Source organism: Molossus molossus, unplaced genomic scaffold, assembly GCF_014108415.1.
Source record: "Molossus molossus isolate mMolMol1 unplaced genomic scaffold, mMolMol1.p scaffold_m16_p_10, whole genome shotgun sequence".
Lineage (NCBI taxonomy): Eukaryota > Metazoa > Chordata > Mammalia > Chiroptera > Molossidae > Molossus > Molossus molossus.
The window spans coordinates 75,292,251-75,310,666 of record NW_023425345.1 but is presented as its reverse complement, the minus strand read 5'-3'; the positions used below and the strand labels follow the sequence as shown (position 1 = coordinate 75,310,666).

General features: G+C 39.6%; 1 protein-coding gene and 1 pseudogene across 6 annotated transcripts in view; both read right to left on the bottom strand.

Moving 5' to 3' along the window:
- LOC118623494 (SAP domain containing ribonucleoprotein) overlaps positions 1-18,416 on the bottom strand; it is a 58,917-nt gene that overhangs the window by 19,522 nt on the left and 20,979 nt on the right. Inside the window, exons 6-10 of one of the 6 annotated variants that reach the window (XM_036251142.1) lie at positions 17,870-17,943; positions 17,409-17,437; positions 12,407-12,432; positions 9,194-9,262; positions 8,208-8,272 (exon numbers count right to left, since the gene is read on the bottom strand). In XM_036251142.1, the coding sequence (XP_036107035.1) occupies positions 8,243-8,272; positions 9,194-9,262; positions 12,407-12,432; positions 17,409-17,437; positions 17,870-17,943 (228 nt within the window). In that variant the 3' untranslated portion in view covers positions 8,208-8,242. Of the gene's footprint in view, positions 1-311; positions 490-6,588; positions 6,842-8,207; positions 8,273-9,193; positions 9,263-12,406; positions 12,433-17,408; positions 17,438-17,869; positions 17,944-18,416 lie in introns of those variants that run through there. The other 5 variants (XM_036251141.1, XM_036251137.1, XM_036251139.1 and 2 more) reach the window with 5 other exon arrangements.
- On the bottom strand, positions 9,782-10,891 carry LOC118623496 (annotated as a pseudogene).

Genomic DNA, 18,416 nt, shown 5'->3' with positions numbered 1-18,416 from the left:
GTTGTCCAAAAAAACCAAGGGTATTTAAAAGTAAAACTGACTCAACAAAACCCAGCATTCCTCTCCTTTTGCAGGAGCAAAAACTACAGGGGGACCACAGAAAGACATAAAAATTCTTTTTCATCAAAGTCATCAGTTCTGACATGTTAGGAGGAGGAATGCAAAGACATTAGTGGGGGTGGGGTATTGAGCAAGGGAGATAGAAGAGTTTGTTATCTGACTATAAGCTTTCTCACCTACTAGTTCTTTGGGTTCAAACTCAGTGAATGAAATCTGAGGGGGAAAAAAATCAAATGAAAAAGTACAAGATTCTGGTGGTCTCAACTATGTACCTTAGGGAAGTGTAAGTCCTCTATCACAAACTTCTCAAAGATCCAATTTACAGCCATGGCTGGTGTAGCTCATTTGGATGAGCATTATCCCGTGCACTGAAAGGTCACCAGTTCAATTCCCAATCTGGGCACATGCCCAGGTTGTGGGTTCAGGACCCTGTAGGGGTGCATATGAGAGGCAGTAAATTGATGTTTCTTTTGCGCTCGCTCTCTCTCTCTCATCAATGATTCTCTCTCTCACTCCCTCTCCCTTCCTTTCTAAAATCAGTAAAAACATATTTTTAAAAAAGATCCAATTTATAGTAAACAGGGCAAAACACCAGCCATAAATGTTAACATATCATCAAAAGTTTCATCTTGCTTCCTCAATTTTTTAAACTTTTCACCTTAAAGTGTTCAATTTACATTCCTAACATTTTGTTTCCAATTTTTCCTCATACCCAGTTAGGTGAAGTGTGTTTGAAAGTTAGGGCATAGTGGGAGAGTACAAGTTGTTGAGCAAAGAAAAACCTGACTCCTCCCTCCCTAGTTAAAAATTAGAATACACTTTCAAGAGCCCTGGGCAGGGGAGAAATTCCATTCTGCCTCTTTGCTCTTCCAAATTCCTATAGCCAAGTGGTTCAACAGCAGCTGAATGGAACACATAATGACATCATTGATTGGAATCATAATAGAAGGGGGTGAGAAAAGAGGGTGGTAGGGGGAGTGGAAGGGAGGGAGGTGAAGATGTATTTGTGTTACAGACAAAAGACAAGTTCTGTTCCTCAGCAGGGACAAATGAAGAACCAGATGAGGGGATAAACTGAGGTCAGAGAGTTTTCCCTATTGTTTCCTTTTTAAACAGCTCCTTTACCACTCCCTAAAGGTTTGTTCCAATGGTTGGGTGGAGAAACAGCAGTATAAAAAAATGTCAAATATTTATTTTTAAACTATTATGAATTATAAGGAAATTTAAAGGATTGGTTAAATTTGGCTGGGCTTTCAAATGCTGAAGACTATGTGGGGTTGGATCTTGGTTTTTCCTGAAATTCATCCCTTCTGATAGCCCCTCTCAATTGCTGTCTCTACCATATACATAACTCATTCTTATCTTCTTTTCTTGTTGGTTAATATAAGAGAATAGCATTTTTCAAATGGAAGAATCATTTTGGAAAAATAACAATCTAAGATGAAGGGGAGATCCCCCTTCATCATATAATGAACTAAGAGGATCATGCTAACATTTTTTTCCATCTACAATCCTACTTTCTGCATTTTTCTTGGTCTTTTTTTAAAACCTTCATCTGAAGATATGTTTTTATTGATTTGAGAGAGAAATGGAGAGAGAGCGAGAGCGACATCGACCGGTTGCCTCCTGTATGTGCCCCAACCAGGGGTCAAACCCGAAACCTAGGTATGTGCCCTGACCAGGAATCAAACCTGCAACCTTTTCTGGTGTATGGGACGATGCTCCAAACAACTGAGCCACCTGGCCAGGGTTTCTTGGTCTTCTTCTCCTTCTTTTTTTTTATTTTGGCTTAAACAACAGCAACTTATTTTCTTACAGTTCTGGAAGCTGGAAGTCTAAGATCAGGGTGCCAGCATGGTTGGTTTCTTGGTGAGGGTTCTTTCTGGCTTGTAGCCAGCCACCTTCTCATTGTATCTTTATGGGGCCTTTCCTTGGTACATACATGTAGGCGATAAGGAAGGGAGGGGAATGGAGAGGGAAGGGAAGTGTGCATAAGCGCACCTTTTTGCTCTTATGGGGTCTTATGAGAATGGGAAATAGAGAATTAAGTGTTGCACTTGGCCTAGGTACCACTGCTTTAGTATATTTGGATGAATATAAGAACCCAAACCTACTCAAGTGAGTTCCTTTCCCAACTTATCCTGAGATCTAAATCTTCTACCACTCACCCCTTTAAAAAATATTCCACTGAACACTTCACCTCAGGTTCTTAACAGTTCCAGGTTGGTAATGTCCTATGCATGGCCCAACAGTTCTTCGGAAAAGGTTTGTATACCCATACCTAAACTCTCTAACAAGTCCCAATTATAGGCTTTCTGAGAAGGCTGGTAACCAACTTCTAAATCCACAGCATAAACTTTCTTCTCTCCACATCCCAATGGCTAACCTCTATGTCAAAGCCCACTGCTGAAGGGGAGGAACAAATATTTCTTCATTTATTTCAGATTGTGGAAGGGAATCTAGATACAATCAAATAGGCTTTCCAGGAGAGTGAATTGGTTAGCCACAATGAACTTTGTATGCTGGGAGACACTGGTGCTCTCCTGTACTTGGAACTGACTCTTTGCCCTAGTTTCCTCTTTGATACCTCAACACATTTTAGTGACAAGCTCATCAAAAACAAGGCAAGTCTGCTCTTCCCGAAAGCATCCATAGGTGACCTCTGGAAATGGTTCGCTATTCACTTGACCCAGTAAACCCCAACAACATCATGCAAATCAAGAGGTACAAATCTTTACATTCACTTTAAGAACATTTGCCCTGGCCGGTTTGGCTCAGCGGTAGAGCGTTGGTCCGTGGACCAATGAGTTGCAGATTCAATTCCAGTCAAGGGCACATGTACCTTGGTTGCAGTTCATCCCCGGCTCTGGTCAGGGTCGTGCGGAAGACAACCAGTCAATGTGTCCCTCTCATATCGATGTTTCTCTCTCTCCCTCTCTCCTTCCCACTCTATCTGAAGATAAATAGAAAAATATCCTCAGGTTAGAATTTAAAAAAAAAACATACGTGAAACTGCCCAGGCCATCAAGGGTATGCATATTTGAAAAGCCACCAAGTATCTGAAGGATGTTACTTTACAGGAACAATGTATGCTGCACTGTCGTTACAATGGTGGAGTTGGTAGGTGTGCACAGGTGAAAGAGTGGGGCTGGACACAGGGTCAGTGGCCCCAAAAGAGTGCTTAATTTTTGCTGCACATGCTTGAATATGCAGACAGCAATGATGAACTTAGGGTTTAGATGTAGATTCTCTAGTCATTGAGCCCATCCAAGTGAACAAAGCTCCTAAAATGTGGCACAGAAATTACAGAGCTCATGGGCGGATTAACCCATACGTGAGCTCTCCCTACCACACTGAGATGATCCATACTATAAAAGAGCAGATTGTTCTTAAACCAGAGGAGGAGGTTGCACAGAAGAAACATAACCCAGAAGAAACTGAAGAAACAAAAACATATGGCCCAGCAGTAAGTTCAACATAAAATAAATACTAATAAAAGTAAAACAGAATGTTGGTTGTCTTTATTAGTAAATATATTTCAAGTGATGAAAGAAGTTTTCTTCTGATTAGAATTAAAAACAGATTATTCTGTTTTAAAAAAAGAACAGCTCTAATATCTCTCTCTCTCTGAAGTGGTTTATGCCCAACCAATGGTTAAGCAAAAATATACAATTATATGAATGGTTCATAAAATTAATCACTGTAGTCATCCAAGAATTTTCTAGCTACCAGCCTCATCAACAAGATGGTCAGTGAAGGGATAGGTTATTTTCAACCTTTATATTCTGACACTGTGTAATGTTAGACCACATTATCAAGGACAGAGGCAGAAATTATAAACCTGGGAAAAGCAGCCTTCAGGGTTTACAAGCTTTAAGATAAATCATTAGCATAGTTAGCTATAGCACAGTTAGCTATATGAAGAGCTACAAGCAGGGAAAACCCAGTTAATATTTTAGTACAGAAGGAAAATGTGTTAAGATCAATAGGATATAAAGTGCTTATATTTTCTACTACAATTAATGAATAAGAAGCAGTAACATGCCCCTCTTCCTAGTGCCTGGGTTTTTTTGTTTGTTTTTGTTTTGGTACTCCTACCTAGCTGGATCTCCTGGAACTTCCTAAAGTATCAAGTTTCACATTCCCAAATGTGGCAGTATTTGAAAACAATAAACTCAAATTAGCTACTTCAGTTAACGCTGTAACTCTAGGCCCAGACTTAAGTTTTTATCAAAACTGAAGACCTATGACCAATGTACAAGGTAGGGCAAAAGTAGGTTTACAAGTGTTCATATGGAAAATAATACAATAAATAATACTATAAGAATAAACTTTGTTTCATATACTGACAAATGTAAACCTATTTTTGCCCCATCCTGTATGTTAACTGATCTGGCTTCCCATCTATTCCCTTTATCCATCTCTCATTCCTTTCAGAGATGAGTTTCTTATATGCCAGGCCAAGTTCTGTCCTTCACCAATAGGACTAACCCAAACACCATTTCTCTTGGGAGGCATGGAAAAGTGACAGAAAGAAGAAAAAAAAACCAGTCAAGCACAAGACTGAAAACCTAGCTGGTGATCAATCAGAAACAATCAAGCAGAGGTTATTTATCTGAGTTTGGTTTTGTTTGAAGGGGTGGGAGGTTTCTCAGCCCATAGTCACCATGAGGCTTATATGAGAAAAGGCATGCCATTCTATCCTCAAATAGTCCAAAGAGTTAGAGGGAAAATTTACAGCCTCTTGTGTAGAAAATGTCTATAAATGCCAGTGCCATTCTTTGCCCTGTCACTTCCCATTATCCTAAACCAACAAGATTCTAATCACTGAGACTTGAGCTGGAAACATGAACGGACAGGCCTTTCTTTGGCGGAGTAAAAGAGGGAAAATGTGTATAGTATACTAGTGGAGCTGAAAACTGAAATATATGAGCAGTCATAAATACTACTGATCCATGGTTCACTCCCTCACACACTTTCTCTCTATCATATACACTTTATTATATATACTGGACTACAGTAAAATCTACTAAAGAGAATCAGCAAGCAATCAGGGCCTTAAGCTGGATCAAGTAAACACAAACTCTGTGCAATGGAGATGACAGGAGGTGGGTTTCTCATTGCACTTTTTAGGATACTAGGATGAAGAAAAGGCTCTTCCACACCATTTACTAACTTACAACTACTGGAATCATCTCTAAGTGAATGAGATCTGTGCCTAAAGAATTGTAAAACTTAAAGACAGGTGACTAGCCCTGGCCAGTTCAGCTCAGCAGTTGAGAGTCCCGGGTTTGGTTTCCGCAAGGTGCATGTACCACAAAAACAAAAACCAAAACCAAAAAGACAGGTGACTAAATTATGTAGAAGGATATTATACTAGAGCCCAGACACCAAAATAAGGTGGATAGGGCGTGCTGATCTGGCTGTTCCATACATGCAAACTTAACCATGTCACTGCTTTAGTGATCAAGAACAGTTAAACCTAAGACTGAACCAGGCAACTCTCACTGAGAGTGTATCCAGTTTGCAATTTTAGGATCTGGATCTAGGACACTAAGTTCTAGGAAAGAAGTTACTTGAAGAAAAGAATACCCTCTTTTATATTACTCCTTTTCCTCCAATTTCTCTCTTTCTACAGATTCCTTCTAAAACTGTTTATATTCTAGCCTGGCTGGTGTGGCTCAGTGGCTGAGTGTCGACCCATGCACCAAGAGGTCGCCGGTGTGATTTCTGGCCACAGCACATGCCCAAATTGTGGGACAAATCCCCAGTGGGGGGCATGCAGAAGGTGGCCAATTGATGATCTCTCTCATCGATGTTTCTATCTTTCTCTCCCACTAAAATCAACAAAGGAATAAAAATTTGTAACTGTTTATATTCTAACAAGTACTAAAAAATTCTGGGCTAGGAAAACAGTGATTCAATTTATGTGATCTGATGAGTTCTATGCTACGCCCAAGTGAAATACTGTGTGAGAGAGATAAAAGTTAGACTTGAGTAGTTCAATACACATGTGGCTATTTAATAAAAAAAATTTAGTTCCTCAATTACACTAGCTACATTTCAAGTGATCAATAACCACATGTGGCCCTGGCCAGTTTGGCTCAGTGGTAGAGCATTGGACCATGGACTAATGAGTCACAGGTTCAATTCCAGCCAAGGACATGTACCTCAGTTGTGGTTTGTCCCGGCCCTGGTCAGTTGTACAGGAGGCAACCAGTCGACACATCCCTCTCACGTCGATGTTTCTCTCTCTCTCCCTGAAGATAAACAGAAAAATATCCTTGGATGAGAATTAAAAATAAATAAAAATAAAATAACCACATGTGGATAATTATTACTATATTAGATAACAGATTATTAAATAAAACAACATTCTATAGAATATTTCCATCATCACAGAAAGCTCTATTCGTAGTAGTCTAATATAGCAAAGTATCAGCATTTGTGGGACATTTTAATGGTTTATGGAGAAAATCAAAGCAAACTGCTAAAATAAGGATGATTCTCAAATCAGGATTAATGATCAATGTAGAGGAAACTATACTCAAAGGAGACATCTCAAAAAGTCACAAACCTCCAAGCAAAGTGGTCCCGGGAAGAAAGCATAACTCTAGTGTAGTACTACTCAAAATGTGGTCTGCCTTCTGGTGCTGGTTTCCAAACTGTTTGTTACCAGGCTATGGCTAAGTCCAGAAATTGAGTGTTTAGAAACTTCCAGAGTAATAACACTGCTGTGACTTTTTTTTTTATCCTCACCCGAGGACATTTTTACATTTATCTTCAGATATAGCGGGAGGGAGAGATAGAGAGAAACATCAATGTGAGAGAGACACATCAACTGGCTGCCACCCACATGACCTCAACCAGGGCCGGGGACAAACTGTAACCAAGGTTCGTGTCCTTAGCACAGCAGTTCTCAACCTGTGGGTCGCGACCCCTTTAGGGGTTGAACCACCCTTTTACAGGAATCACCTAAGGCAGAACAGTAGCAAAATTACAGTTATGAAGTAGCAACAAGAGTAGTTTTATGGTTGGGGGTCACCACACCATGAGGAACTGTATTAAAGGGTTGCAGCATTAGGAAGGTTGAGAACCACTGCAGCAGGAACCAAACTGGGGACTCTCTAGTCTGTGGGCCGACCCTCTAACCGCTGAGCCAAACCGACCAGGGCTGCTGCGACATTTTTATTGTTATTTTACAAAAGTATCACTCTGCTAAACACTGGAAATTTTAAAAAGCTAGTCTTTGCCACAGACTTTGAGAAACACTACTCTAGAACATGTGTGACAATGAATATGATTAGAGAAGAGAGCTCATATAGCCAGAGTTCTGCCAATTACCAAGGCAGAAGGAAGAGATTATGACCCTTCAGAGATTTAAAATGAAAACTGAAATCTTATCAATGATCAAATAAAACATAGAAGTTAACTGACTCAATTAGTCATAAAGCCAGTTAGCCAACAGAATTGAACTAAGAAAAGAAGAAAACTAGTATTTACTGAGGGTCAAAGTGTCACTGTTAGGTAATTTCAAACATAGTACAATGATTTACTCTTCACAAACAGTGTTAGGTATGAGTCCCATCTCTATAGATGAGGACTAAGTAAGTTTAATATTTTGCTCAAAATCACAAAATTAATTAAGGTATCTCTTCATGTTTTACTCAACCTCCTATGGACTAAAAATGAAATCAAGTCAAATACGGAGAAAGATTCCAGGGAAGGGAAGAAAAAAGCTGATGTCCCTGTAATGAAATGTAATTAAAATAACTCAGGTAGACAGTATAGGTGAGGGACAAAATCCTCTCAGGAATGTGTCCATGTGAGCTGAGTAGTAGGAAGTATGATTTTCAATTTAGTTTATTTTGATGGCACACACAAACACACATACTTCGTGAAGTTATTGCTGAGATTCTCAGACAACTAACCCTTATATACAAAAGGAGACAGATAAGATCCAGGGCCACAGATCCAAGACCACCTGTCCCTTGCCCATCTAGCAAAACACAAATGACTTTGAGTTTATATTAATTCTTCCCAATTAAGCTGTGTGTGATTTAAGAATCACATACGCTGCCTTCCTCTTAACTCCCAAATTTTAAAAATTTCACATAAACTAGCAAATACTCATACTGAATACCTACGGTCTCAGCATCAAGCTGGGCACATAGAGCTGATGTTATATATCTGGTAAACAAAAAAATGTAACCTGAAGGAAAGGAAGATGAAACACAGTTGTAAGCAAGGTTATGAGTCCCACAGGGGCATAAGTATTTTAGTGTTTTTTTTCCTGAGCAAAAATATAACCACTGTCAGGTCAATTTTTTCCTATGGATTTGCATACTCAGTATTTCCATACTCAAATGAGAAATAATCTTTTTTTCAAAAATGTTTTTATTTATTTTTTAGAGGAAGGGAGAGATAAAAACATCGATGTGAGAGAGACACACTGATCAGCTGCCTCCTGCACACCCCCTACTGTGAACCAAGCCCCAAACTCAGGCATGTGCCCTCATCAGGAATCAAACTGGGACCTCTCAGTCCATGGGACGATGCTCAATCCACTGAACCACACCAGAATGGATAATTATTTTTTTAAAAATGATGGTTTCTCTAGTTTAATATATTCTTCCCTTAACCCTGTCACCACTTCAACAACCAAGAGAAATATACAGCATGCTCAAACAGCCTGAGTAGAAGCTATGAAAACAATCTGTGGGGGGAAAAACGATTAGCTTTGCCCTGGCCGGTTTGGCTCAGCGGTTAGAGCATTGGCCTGTGGTCTGAAGAGACCCGGATTTGGTTCCCGCTAAGGGCACATACCTCGGTTGCAGTTTGTCCCTGGCCCTGGTTGGGTCATGTGGATGGCAGCCACTTGATGTGTCCTTTTGCGTTGATGTTTCTCTCTCTCCCTCCCTCCCTCCCACTCTATCTGAACAAAATATCGAAAAAATGTCCTCGGGTGAGGATTAAAAAAAAAAGAAAAAAGAAAACAATTTGCTTTGTGAAACAATTCCTATAATGTAATCAATAGTTAGTGAGAGGAGATGATAGTCCAAGGACTATGTGAAACAATGTGTTACATTCTCAGCCTAGTAGCTGCTCTAATATTGTAAAAACAGGACTTTACCTTTCTGGATATAGAAGAGACATTCAAACCAAATCTTTGAGCTCTTTCCTTTAGCTTGTCCAAGTTAACCTACAAAAACATAGGGGGTAAAAACCAACTGATATTTAAAAAAATCAAAACAAAAATACAGAAGGCAAAAATTATGTCAAAAGATGAGTTAAATAAGCCTACAACATCAAAGATACCCTATGTGCCAAATTAGGAAACTAAGCAGCACCCATCCACGCCACTATTAAAAGGCTTCTTCTGGTTGCAGTTTGTCCCCGGCCCTGGTTGGTTGTGCGGGTGGCAGCCACTCGATGTGTCCCTTCACGTCGATGTTTCTCTCTCTCTCTCTCTCTCTCCCTTCCTCTCTCTCCCTCCCATTCTATCTGTACAAAAAATGGAAAAATATCCTCGGGTGAGGATTAAAAAAAAATAAAAATAAAAATAAAAAAATAAATAAAAGGCTTCTTCTGGAATGCAGTGACAGATTCAGCCCTTCCTCCTTCATTCATCAAAGGTGGCAAGAACCTCAGGAGGGTTTAAGATCAAAGTAGGACAAACACTGCTTGAAAAAGCAAACAAATGTCTAAATTATCACCTCAAAACAAGTCCACCATTCACAGTCCAAAATCATTAATTCCTATAGTCTCTGCAAATAGTTCTTAACTCTATCTCCTAGCAAAAAAGAAAAACTATCATCCGGGCCGGTTTGGCTCAGTGGTTGGAGTGTCAGCCCGTAGACCAAAGAGTCTTGAGTCAGATTCTGGTCAAGGGCATATACCTAGGTTGTGGCTCAGTCACCGGCCCTGTGGGGGTCCTCCAAGAGGCAACCGGTCAGTATGTCTTTCCCACACCGACATTTCTCTCCCCCTCCCATTGTTATCTGAAGATAAATGGAAAGCTATCCTCAGGTGAGGAGGATTAGAAGAAAAAAAACACCTACAACTTTCACTGCAGATCTTTCCTCAGAAGACAATGTACCACCAATACCCTACTCAATTTTCTTCCTTTTTCTTGGAAGCCTTGATATAACAAGACTCATTATCATAAAGATATTTGGGGCATTTTTTTTTAGCTAGATGAAGGCTATTTTGAATGATTAGTGGTTATTGCTGAAGTCTCTGTACAGGTGAGAGGTGGAGCTTTATTTCTTGGTCTCTTCCTCCTTGGACAGTCTTAAGGATTTCCTCCTGGAGCCCTTCTTCATGGCGCTTGTGTGCTTCCTTGGTCTTAGACCTGCAGGCCTCAGCCTGGTGGGCCCAAAGTTTCTTGTGAGCTTTGTTTTCCTTCAGCTTGTTCCGTAAGAATCCACTAATTTCTGAACATATTATCTCTCACTTTCAGATAAAGGCTGTGATAGATGTGGTGGTCAATCTTCTTAGACTCACACTATTTTCAGAGCAGCCGGAGAAGAATTCCCATCCTCCTTATCCAGGTTACCTTCTCAGGCATTTGAGCACTAACAGTACCTTTTTGCTTACCTCACCTATATGCCTGCCCTTCTTGCAGACCAAGGTGTTTTCCAGACATCAAGCTTGGGGAACAATCACAGGCTTCTGGATGAACAGTCCATCTTTGATCAGCTTCTGAATCTGCTGATGGGAGTTGGCATTGGAGATTTCACTGGTCTTTCTAGGGTCCAACCCAACCTTCTTTTTGCCACAGTGAAGGACAACTACAGGCAAGCCTCTTCTGAAGCCTGAGCATACTCATGGATGCAGCTGCAGTGGTGAAAGTATTTGGGATATTTTCATTACTACTATAACTACAACTACTACTACAACAACTACTACTACAACTAATAGTAGTAGTGATGAACTGTAACCCCAAGAACAGGATTTCATAAAGCTGAACACACATTTATTTTAGTATTTTAAAAATACCTTTTTGTTGATTTTTTTAAAGAGGGAGAAAGAAACATCAATGTGAGAGAGAAACACTGTTTTTTTTAAAAATGAATAAGCCAGAAATTCTTTTTTTTTGTAATGTCTTTATTGGTTTTTTCGAGAGAGAGGAAGGGAGAGATAGAAACATTGATGTGAGAAAATCATCAATCGGCTGCCTCCTGTACGCCCCCTACTGGGGATCAAGCCCGCAACCGGACATGAGCCCTGACTGGGAATCCAAGGGGAACCTCTATGTCCATGGGGGGCAATGTTCAATCCACTGAGCCACACCAGCCAGGCCTTTTTTCTTTTTTTTTATCCTCGCTGGATGACTTTTTTTTTTTTTTTATCTTTAGATAGAGTGGGAGGGAGAGAGGAAGGGGGAGAGAGAGAGAGAGAAACATCGATGTGAGAGAGACACATCCACTGGTCACCACCTACACGACCCCAACCGGGGTCAGGGACAAACTGCAACCAAGGTACATGCCCTTAGCAGGAATGGAACCCGGGACTATCTGGTCCTCGGGCCGATGCTCTAACCACTGACCCAAACCGGCCAGGGCCAGGCTTTTTTTTTTTTTTTTTTTACAGTAAACACTGACTTAAAAAAATTAGTTTTATTATTATTATTTTAAATCCTTACCTGAGGATACGTTTTTATTGATTTTAGAGAGAGAAACATCAATTGGTTGCCTCCCATACACACCAATCAGGGATCAAACCTACAACCTGGGTGTGTGCTCTGACCGGGAATCAACCTGCAACCTTTTGGTGTACGGGACGATGCTGCAACCAACTGAACCAAGGACAAGCTGAGCATAGTTCACCACATAATTTATTTACATTTTCTAAACATGCCTACTAGTCATAATGGCCCAGAAGTGTCTTATTCTACTAATCTTTATTTCCTGACTTTACATTTACTAGGTAGTGTTAAAAAATACCAATATGTATAAATAGAGTACATTAAGTTGCTTTCACAGATCTTCTTGTGGTAATTAAGAATCAGACATTATCTAAAGTTACTGTACAAGGCCTAAAACTCCAGTATCATAAAACAAAGAGTTACATGGACTGTCCTCTAACAAAATCTATTCATTTTTTTCAAGAGTGGTAGGAAGATGTCTATAGTATTTTTGAAGATGTGGCAATTTTCCTGACCTCTCTATACTTCAAACAATTCTTTTTATTCGGGGCATAAAACACTACTGAAAACAGTCACCCAGCCCATAAGATCTCAGAGTTTCCTCTGACTTCAGGAGGAGGAGGAGTCTTCCTAACTTGAATACTAACTGTATAGAGTTAAGCTTTGGCTCTCAAGGTATAAAAAAAGATTTCTTACCATAGGTTTGATGTCAGATGACAGGCCTAAAAAAGAAAGAAAAAGTTTTATTTAATATTTTAAAAAGTCATAAAGGAAGTTCATTGTCTTCAAATCAAATTGGATAACATAACAATAGTATAAAAGACAAATGTCCTTCATGATGAGAAGAAAAGGCAGATTGCATCTAGAAAGCATATCTGCATTCACTGAGAGCATAAAATGGTATAGCCACTTTGGAAAACAGTTAGACAGTTCCTCAAAGTTAAAACAGAGTTTATCATATATGACTTAGCAATTCCATGCCTAGATATATACACAAAAGAAATAAAAACATACATCCATACAAAAACTTGTGTGTGAATGTTCACAGCAACATTATCCATAGTAACCAAAAAATGAAAACAATCCAAATGTCCATCAACTGATGAAGATACACATAAAATGTGGTATATGTCCATACAATGGAATCTTACCCAACAATAAAAAGAAAGGAAGTACAGTACTGCCCTGGCCGGTTTGGCTCAGCGGTTAAAGCTTTGGCCTGAGGACCAAAGGGTTGCAGGTTCGATTCCCAATCAATGGCACATACCTGAGTTACAGGTTTGATGCCCGGCCCCAATCTGGGTCGTGTAGGAGGCAACTAATTGATGTGTCTCTCTCACATCAATCTCCCCCACCCCCACACACCCTTTACTCTATCTAAAAATTAATGGGAGCCCTGGCCGGTCGCTCAGCGGTTGGAGCGTCAGCCCACAGACCAGAGAGGCCCAGGTTTGGTTCCCGTTAAGGGCACATACCTCAGTTGTGGTTTGTTCCCAGCCCCAGTTGGGGTTGTGCGGGTGATAACCAGTCCATGTGTCTCTCTCACATGGATGTTTCTCTCTCACTTCCTCCCTCTCTCCCTCCCACTCTATTTGAGGATAAATGTAAAAACGTCCTCGGGTGAGGATAACAAAACAAAACAAACAAAAAAGGGAATGAAGTACTGATAACATGCTACAACACGGATGAGCCCTGAATACATCATGCTAACTGAAAGAATTCAGTTGCAAAAAAACACGAATTGTATGATTCCATTTACAGGAAGGCAAATTTATATATCTAGGAAAAAATTAGTGGTTGCTTGGGGGAGGAGATCGGCAACAACTGCTAATGGATTCAGGGTTTCTTTTTTGGGTGATCGATCTGTCCTAAAATTAGACTGTGAGGATGGCTGCACAATCCTGTGAATATTTAAAAAAAACAAAACACTGAATTATATATTTTAAATGGATGAACTGTATGGTATATGAATTATATCTGAATAAAGCTGTTTAAAAAAAGAGAGAAAGACATCCTATCTGGAAAAAAGAGCAGAGCTACTATCGTGAGTTAAAATTATGGCCACTTTAAGACAATGTTCTGTCCTGAAATTATCACTAACAAGCAAATAGTAAATTGGCCGATAGAATCAACCCTAACCTAATCAATAATTATTTACTTAAAACTTTTCAAAATTTTATTTTAAGCAATCTCAACTTTGTAATTGGTTCTCTAACTCTCCACTGTGTATGGATTCAACTTTTACCACAATCCACATACTAGGAACTGTTAGGGTTTTTATGTTCCTACACATAAAACTAAAGCTCCTTTCAAATGTTCTGTTCTTTTAGGAGATGCTCTATAGTTCTAGGGTGTCAGAATTATATGCTAATGCTGTAAACATTGTACATTTCTACTGATCAGGTTAAAGTATATTTTTCATACTAGGTAATAATTTTAACTTTTGTTCTTTCTTCGAATAGCACCATCTAATGTCTTTAATAATTTCTCTAGTACCATCACCAATCCTATTTATTGTATCTCTCTTGACATAATTAAAAGCCAAAAAGTATCTTATTTCTAAAATCCATAGTGATAGTGGCCAGAATTTTGCTGATCTTTTCAAAAGTAAAACACTGTAAGATCTTTGCAGGACATTTTCTTAACACACTTGTAACTACAGTCAAGTCACTAGAAAGACTGGACTGGATTGGATTGGGAGACTACATTTAAACTTTAAGTAAGTCCCTGAGAACAGAGATTACGTCTTTTTAAAAACTAATAACTTGATGACTTCCGGTCAAGATGGCAGGTAGGTAAACGCGGTATCGTGTCCTCCCACAACCACATCAAAGTTACAACTAAACTACAGAACAACCATCATTCAAAACCGCCTGAAATCAAGCTAAATGGAAGTCCTACAACTACGGAATTAAAGCAGCAGCCACATTGAGACTGGTATAGGAGGGGTGAAGGCGCAACGAGCTGGTCCCACACCCACATGTGGCGGATAAAACCAGAAGGATTCCTCGGCTGGGAAGGTCCTCCCTGAGGACTGAGGGGTCTCCGTCCCACACACCAGGTGCCCCGCTCAGGGTTCCAGTGCCAGGAAGAGAAGTCCCCATAACTTCTGGCTAGAAAAACCAGTGGGAACTGAGGTTCAGGGAGGCCTAGAGGGCTGGAGCCCCAGGCAGCCTCTTAAAGGGCCCACACATGGAATTACTGGACTCACTTCCTCTAAGCTTGGAGAGGAGGCAGCTCGAGGGGCGCCAGAGACATAACAGGGAAGAACTGAGCTGTTTGGCATTGGAGCAAGGGCTGGAGAGGAGGCTTTCTCCGGGACAAACGTGGTGTCAGAAGGTTTTGTTCCTTTGGTAAGCCCTGCCCTGGGGCAGCCAACAGCTGCCATATCTGGGACTCCAGCAACCTGCCTCACACTGGTTGCCCTGCCCTGGTGATTCCCTGAGAGCCCACCCCACCCAGCTTTCAGGCCCACCCAAGCTGTTGCCACTTGCTTAACCATAGGATTGGCCTGTCTTGGATCCTGCTTCAGGTTTTTCCTAAATTCTTTCAAACAAGCAACATCTGATCTCAGCTAGACCCATACCACTCATTAAGTAATACATAGAAACAAACACAGAGAGGCAGCCAAAATGAGGGGATAAAGAAACAGGTCCCAAATAAAAGAACAGAACAAACCCCCAGGAAAAGAACTAAGCAAAATGGAGATAAGCAACCTAACAGATGCTGAGTTCAAAATACTGCTTATAAGGATGCTCAATGAACTTAGTGAGAACCTCAGCGAACTTAGTGAGGACCTCAAGAGCATAAAAGAGGACCAGTCAGAAATGAAGGAGGTACTAACTGAAATAAAAAATAATTTACACAGATTCAATAGTAGAGTAGGTAAAGCTAAGAAGCAAACCATCAATTTGGAATCTAAGAAAGCAAAAAACACGTAATCAGAACAGCAAAAAGAAAAAAGAATCCAAAAAATGAAAGTGTAAGGAGCCTCTGGGACAACTTCAAGCGTGCCAACATTCGCATCTTGGGGGTGCCAGAAGGAGAAGAGAGAACAAGAAATCGAAAACCTATTTGAAACAATAATGGCAGAAAACTTCCCTAACTTGGTGAAGGAAACAGATATACAAGTCCAGGAAGCACAGAGAGTCCCAAACAAGATGAACCCCAAGAGACCCACACCAAGACACATCATCATCAAAATGCAAAAGGTTCAAGACAGAGAGAATCTTAAAAGCAGCAAGAGAAAAGCAGATAATTACCTACAAGGGATTTCCCATAAGACTGTCAGCTGATTTCTCAAAAGAAACTTTGCAGGCCAGAAGGGAGTGGCAAGAAATATTCAGAGTGATGAAAAGCAAGAACCTACAACCAAGATTACTCTATCCTGCAAAGCTGTCATTTAGAATCGATGGCCATATAAAAACATTCCCAGACAAGAAAAAGTTAAAGGAGTTCATCACCACAAAACCATTATTATATGAAAAGTTGAAGGGTCTTTTTGAAGAAAAAGATAAAATATATGAACAAACAAAATGGCAATGAATACATATCTATCGACAATTGAATCTACAAACAAAATGAACAGGCAGAACAGAAACATTCTCATAGATACAGAGAACATTTTGTTGGTTGCCAGATGGGAGTGGGGTTGGGGGAATAAATGAAAAAGGTGAAGAGATTAAGAAGTATAGATTGGTTGCTAGACTGACAAACCTCAAAGCGAAGGGGGTTGGGGGGGTAGGAAGAAATAAACCAAAAAACTTATATGTAACCAATGGACACAGACAACAGTGTGGGAAAAGGCGGGAGTGGGGAGGAAGGGGTCAATGGGGGAAAAATGAGGAACATCTGTAGTACATTCAACAATAAAGATAAAAAAATAATAAAGCAAAAAAGAAAAACATAAAAATAAAAAAATAATAACTTTTTCCCCTAATTTATTACAAAATACACATTCATTTTAGAAAATTTAAAAACACAAACAAAAAGTCATGCAATTCTACCTACCAGAGATAATGAGTATTAACAATTTAGTACATATCCTTGTCATCTTTTTTCCTAGCCATATACATGCACTTTCATTAATACAATGGGAACCTACTACAAATGTTATAACTTGCTCTTTTCACTTACTATCTTTCTGACAAGTACTCTTCCATGTCATTTTTAACATCTGCATGGTCCTCCACTATACTATGGCATACATTTATTTGACCAATTTTTTACTGTACATCACTGTTTCCAGTTACTGATCACTATAAATAACTCATGATAATCCTTGTGGTTAAGTCTTTAAATATATCCAAGATTATTTCCTTGTAAATTCCTAGAAAATTGTTAAGGTAAAAAAAGATTCTCTTTCCCTTTACCACTACACTAGGCAGTATAACACTGACAGGTACATAATAATCATATGCTGATTTGAGACAACAGAATAAGTAAGCGAAGTGCTAGAAACTTCTCTGAAAATGTCCAAGAAAAGGTAAACAAGTGTTGACACGTCTTCCTATTCTCATAATTTCAGCACCTTCTTTAAATTGCCCAGAAAGGCTTAAGTATAGTTTTACCTAAAGCAAAGGGATAAATATAACCTCTTAAAGGCTTCTAAAGCTAACAAGTTTACCTTAATTTGGAGAAATGAAATCTGTTGTGCCAGAAAATAAGACTACACAGATAACTGTCTCTGTATACTTACCTTTTGATGAAATTGAAGAAATCCCAAATCTGTAGAAAGAAAAACAAACTAAATTTTAGGAAGCTATTTAGACTCCTGGTCTCCGTGTCAAGTGTACATATGGCACTTCTTGCTTGTGATCTCAAGCTTTGCAATCATTAGCTAATTCTAACAACCCCATGAAAAAAAGTTCCGTTTACTCTTTTTCTCACCAAAAGTCCAGATATTAAGCTAAAAGGAAGCCTTATCAGAAAGAGTACTCAGTCCTTGACTTTTACCTATTACAAAAACCCTGCTTGATAATAAAACCCATCTATAGCTACTACATCCAAATCTACAGAGTTCTGAATGGAGCCAAAGAGTTTCTTTTCAGCAAGGCCTATATCCTCCTTAAAGTCAACAATTATATTTAAAACCTAGGATCACAGTCCCTCACCTTCAACCTATCACTATCCCAGTTCCAAAAGGCTGGGGACACTCACCTAGCTGCCCGGGCAGCTTTCTTACTCTCCAAGCTCACGGGCACATTGAATCGTTCAGCTCTCTTCTGCATTCTCTAAGTAATAATGGACAAAATAAGGGGAAAAGAAAAATTCAATTTCTGGTTTCCTTCTTTTAAGAGAAAAGTTGTTTAAAGAACATCAGGAGTAGTATCTTAAGGTCTAAACCGAGAATACTGACAACCCTAAAGGATATCAGGTTATATCCATCCAAGGGCTTAACTCAACAGCCCGTTCCAGAAAGCAAACACAAAAAGACTATTATTACATTCATGTCCTTAAAAACAAAAGAGAAGGAATAACATAAAACCCACATTCTGCACAAAGTCAAGAAGACAAAAAGCTGCATCTAGGTGACCTCTGAAAAGGGATCAAAGGAACAGCTTGGTTCCAACACTGGTGGTAATCTTTCAGTTAGAAATGAGGCAGTGTGTCCTATACCACCTTTATTTTAAAGGTACGAAAAAGAACACAGATCTCAACTGGAACCTAGTTTCAAAGACATTAAGACAGAATCCAGAGAAATTTC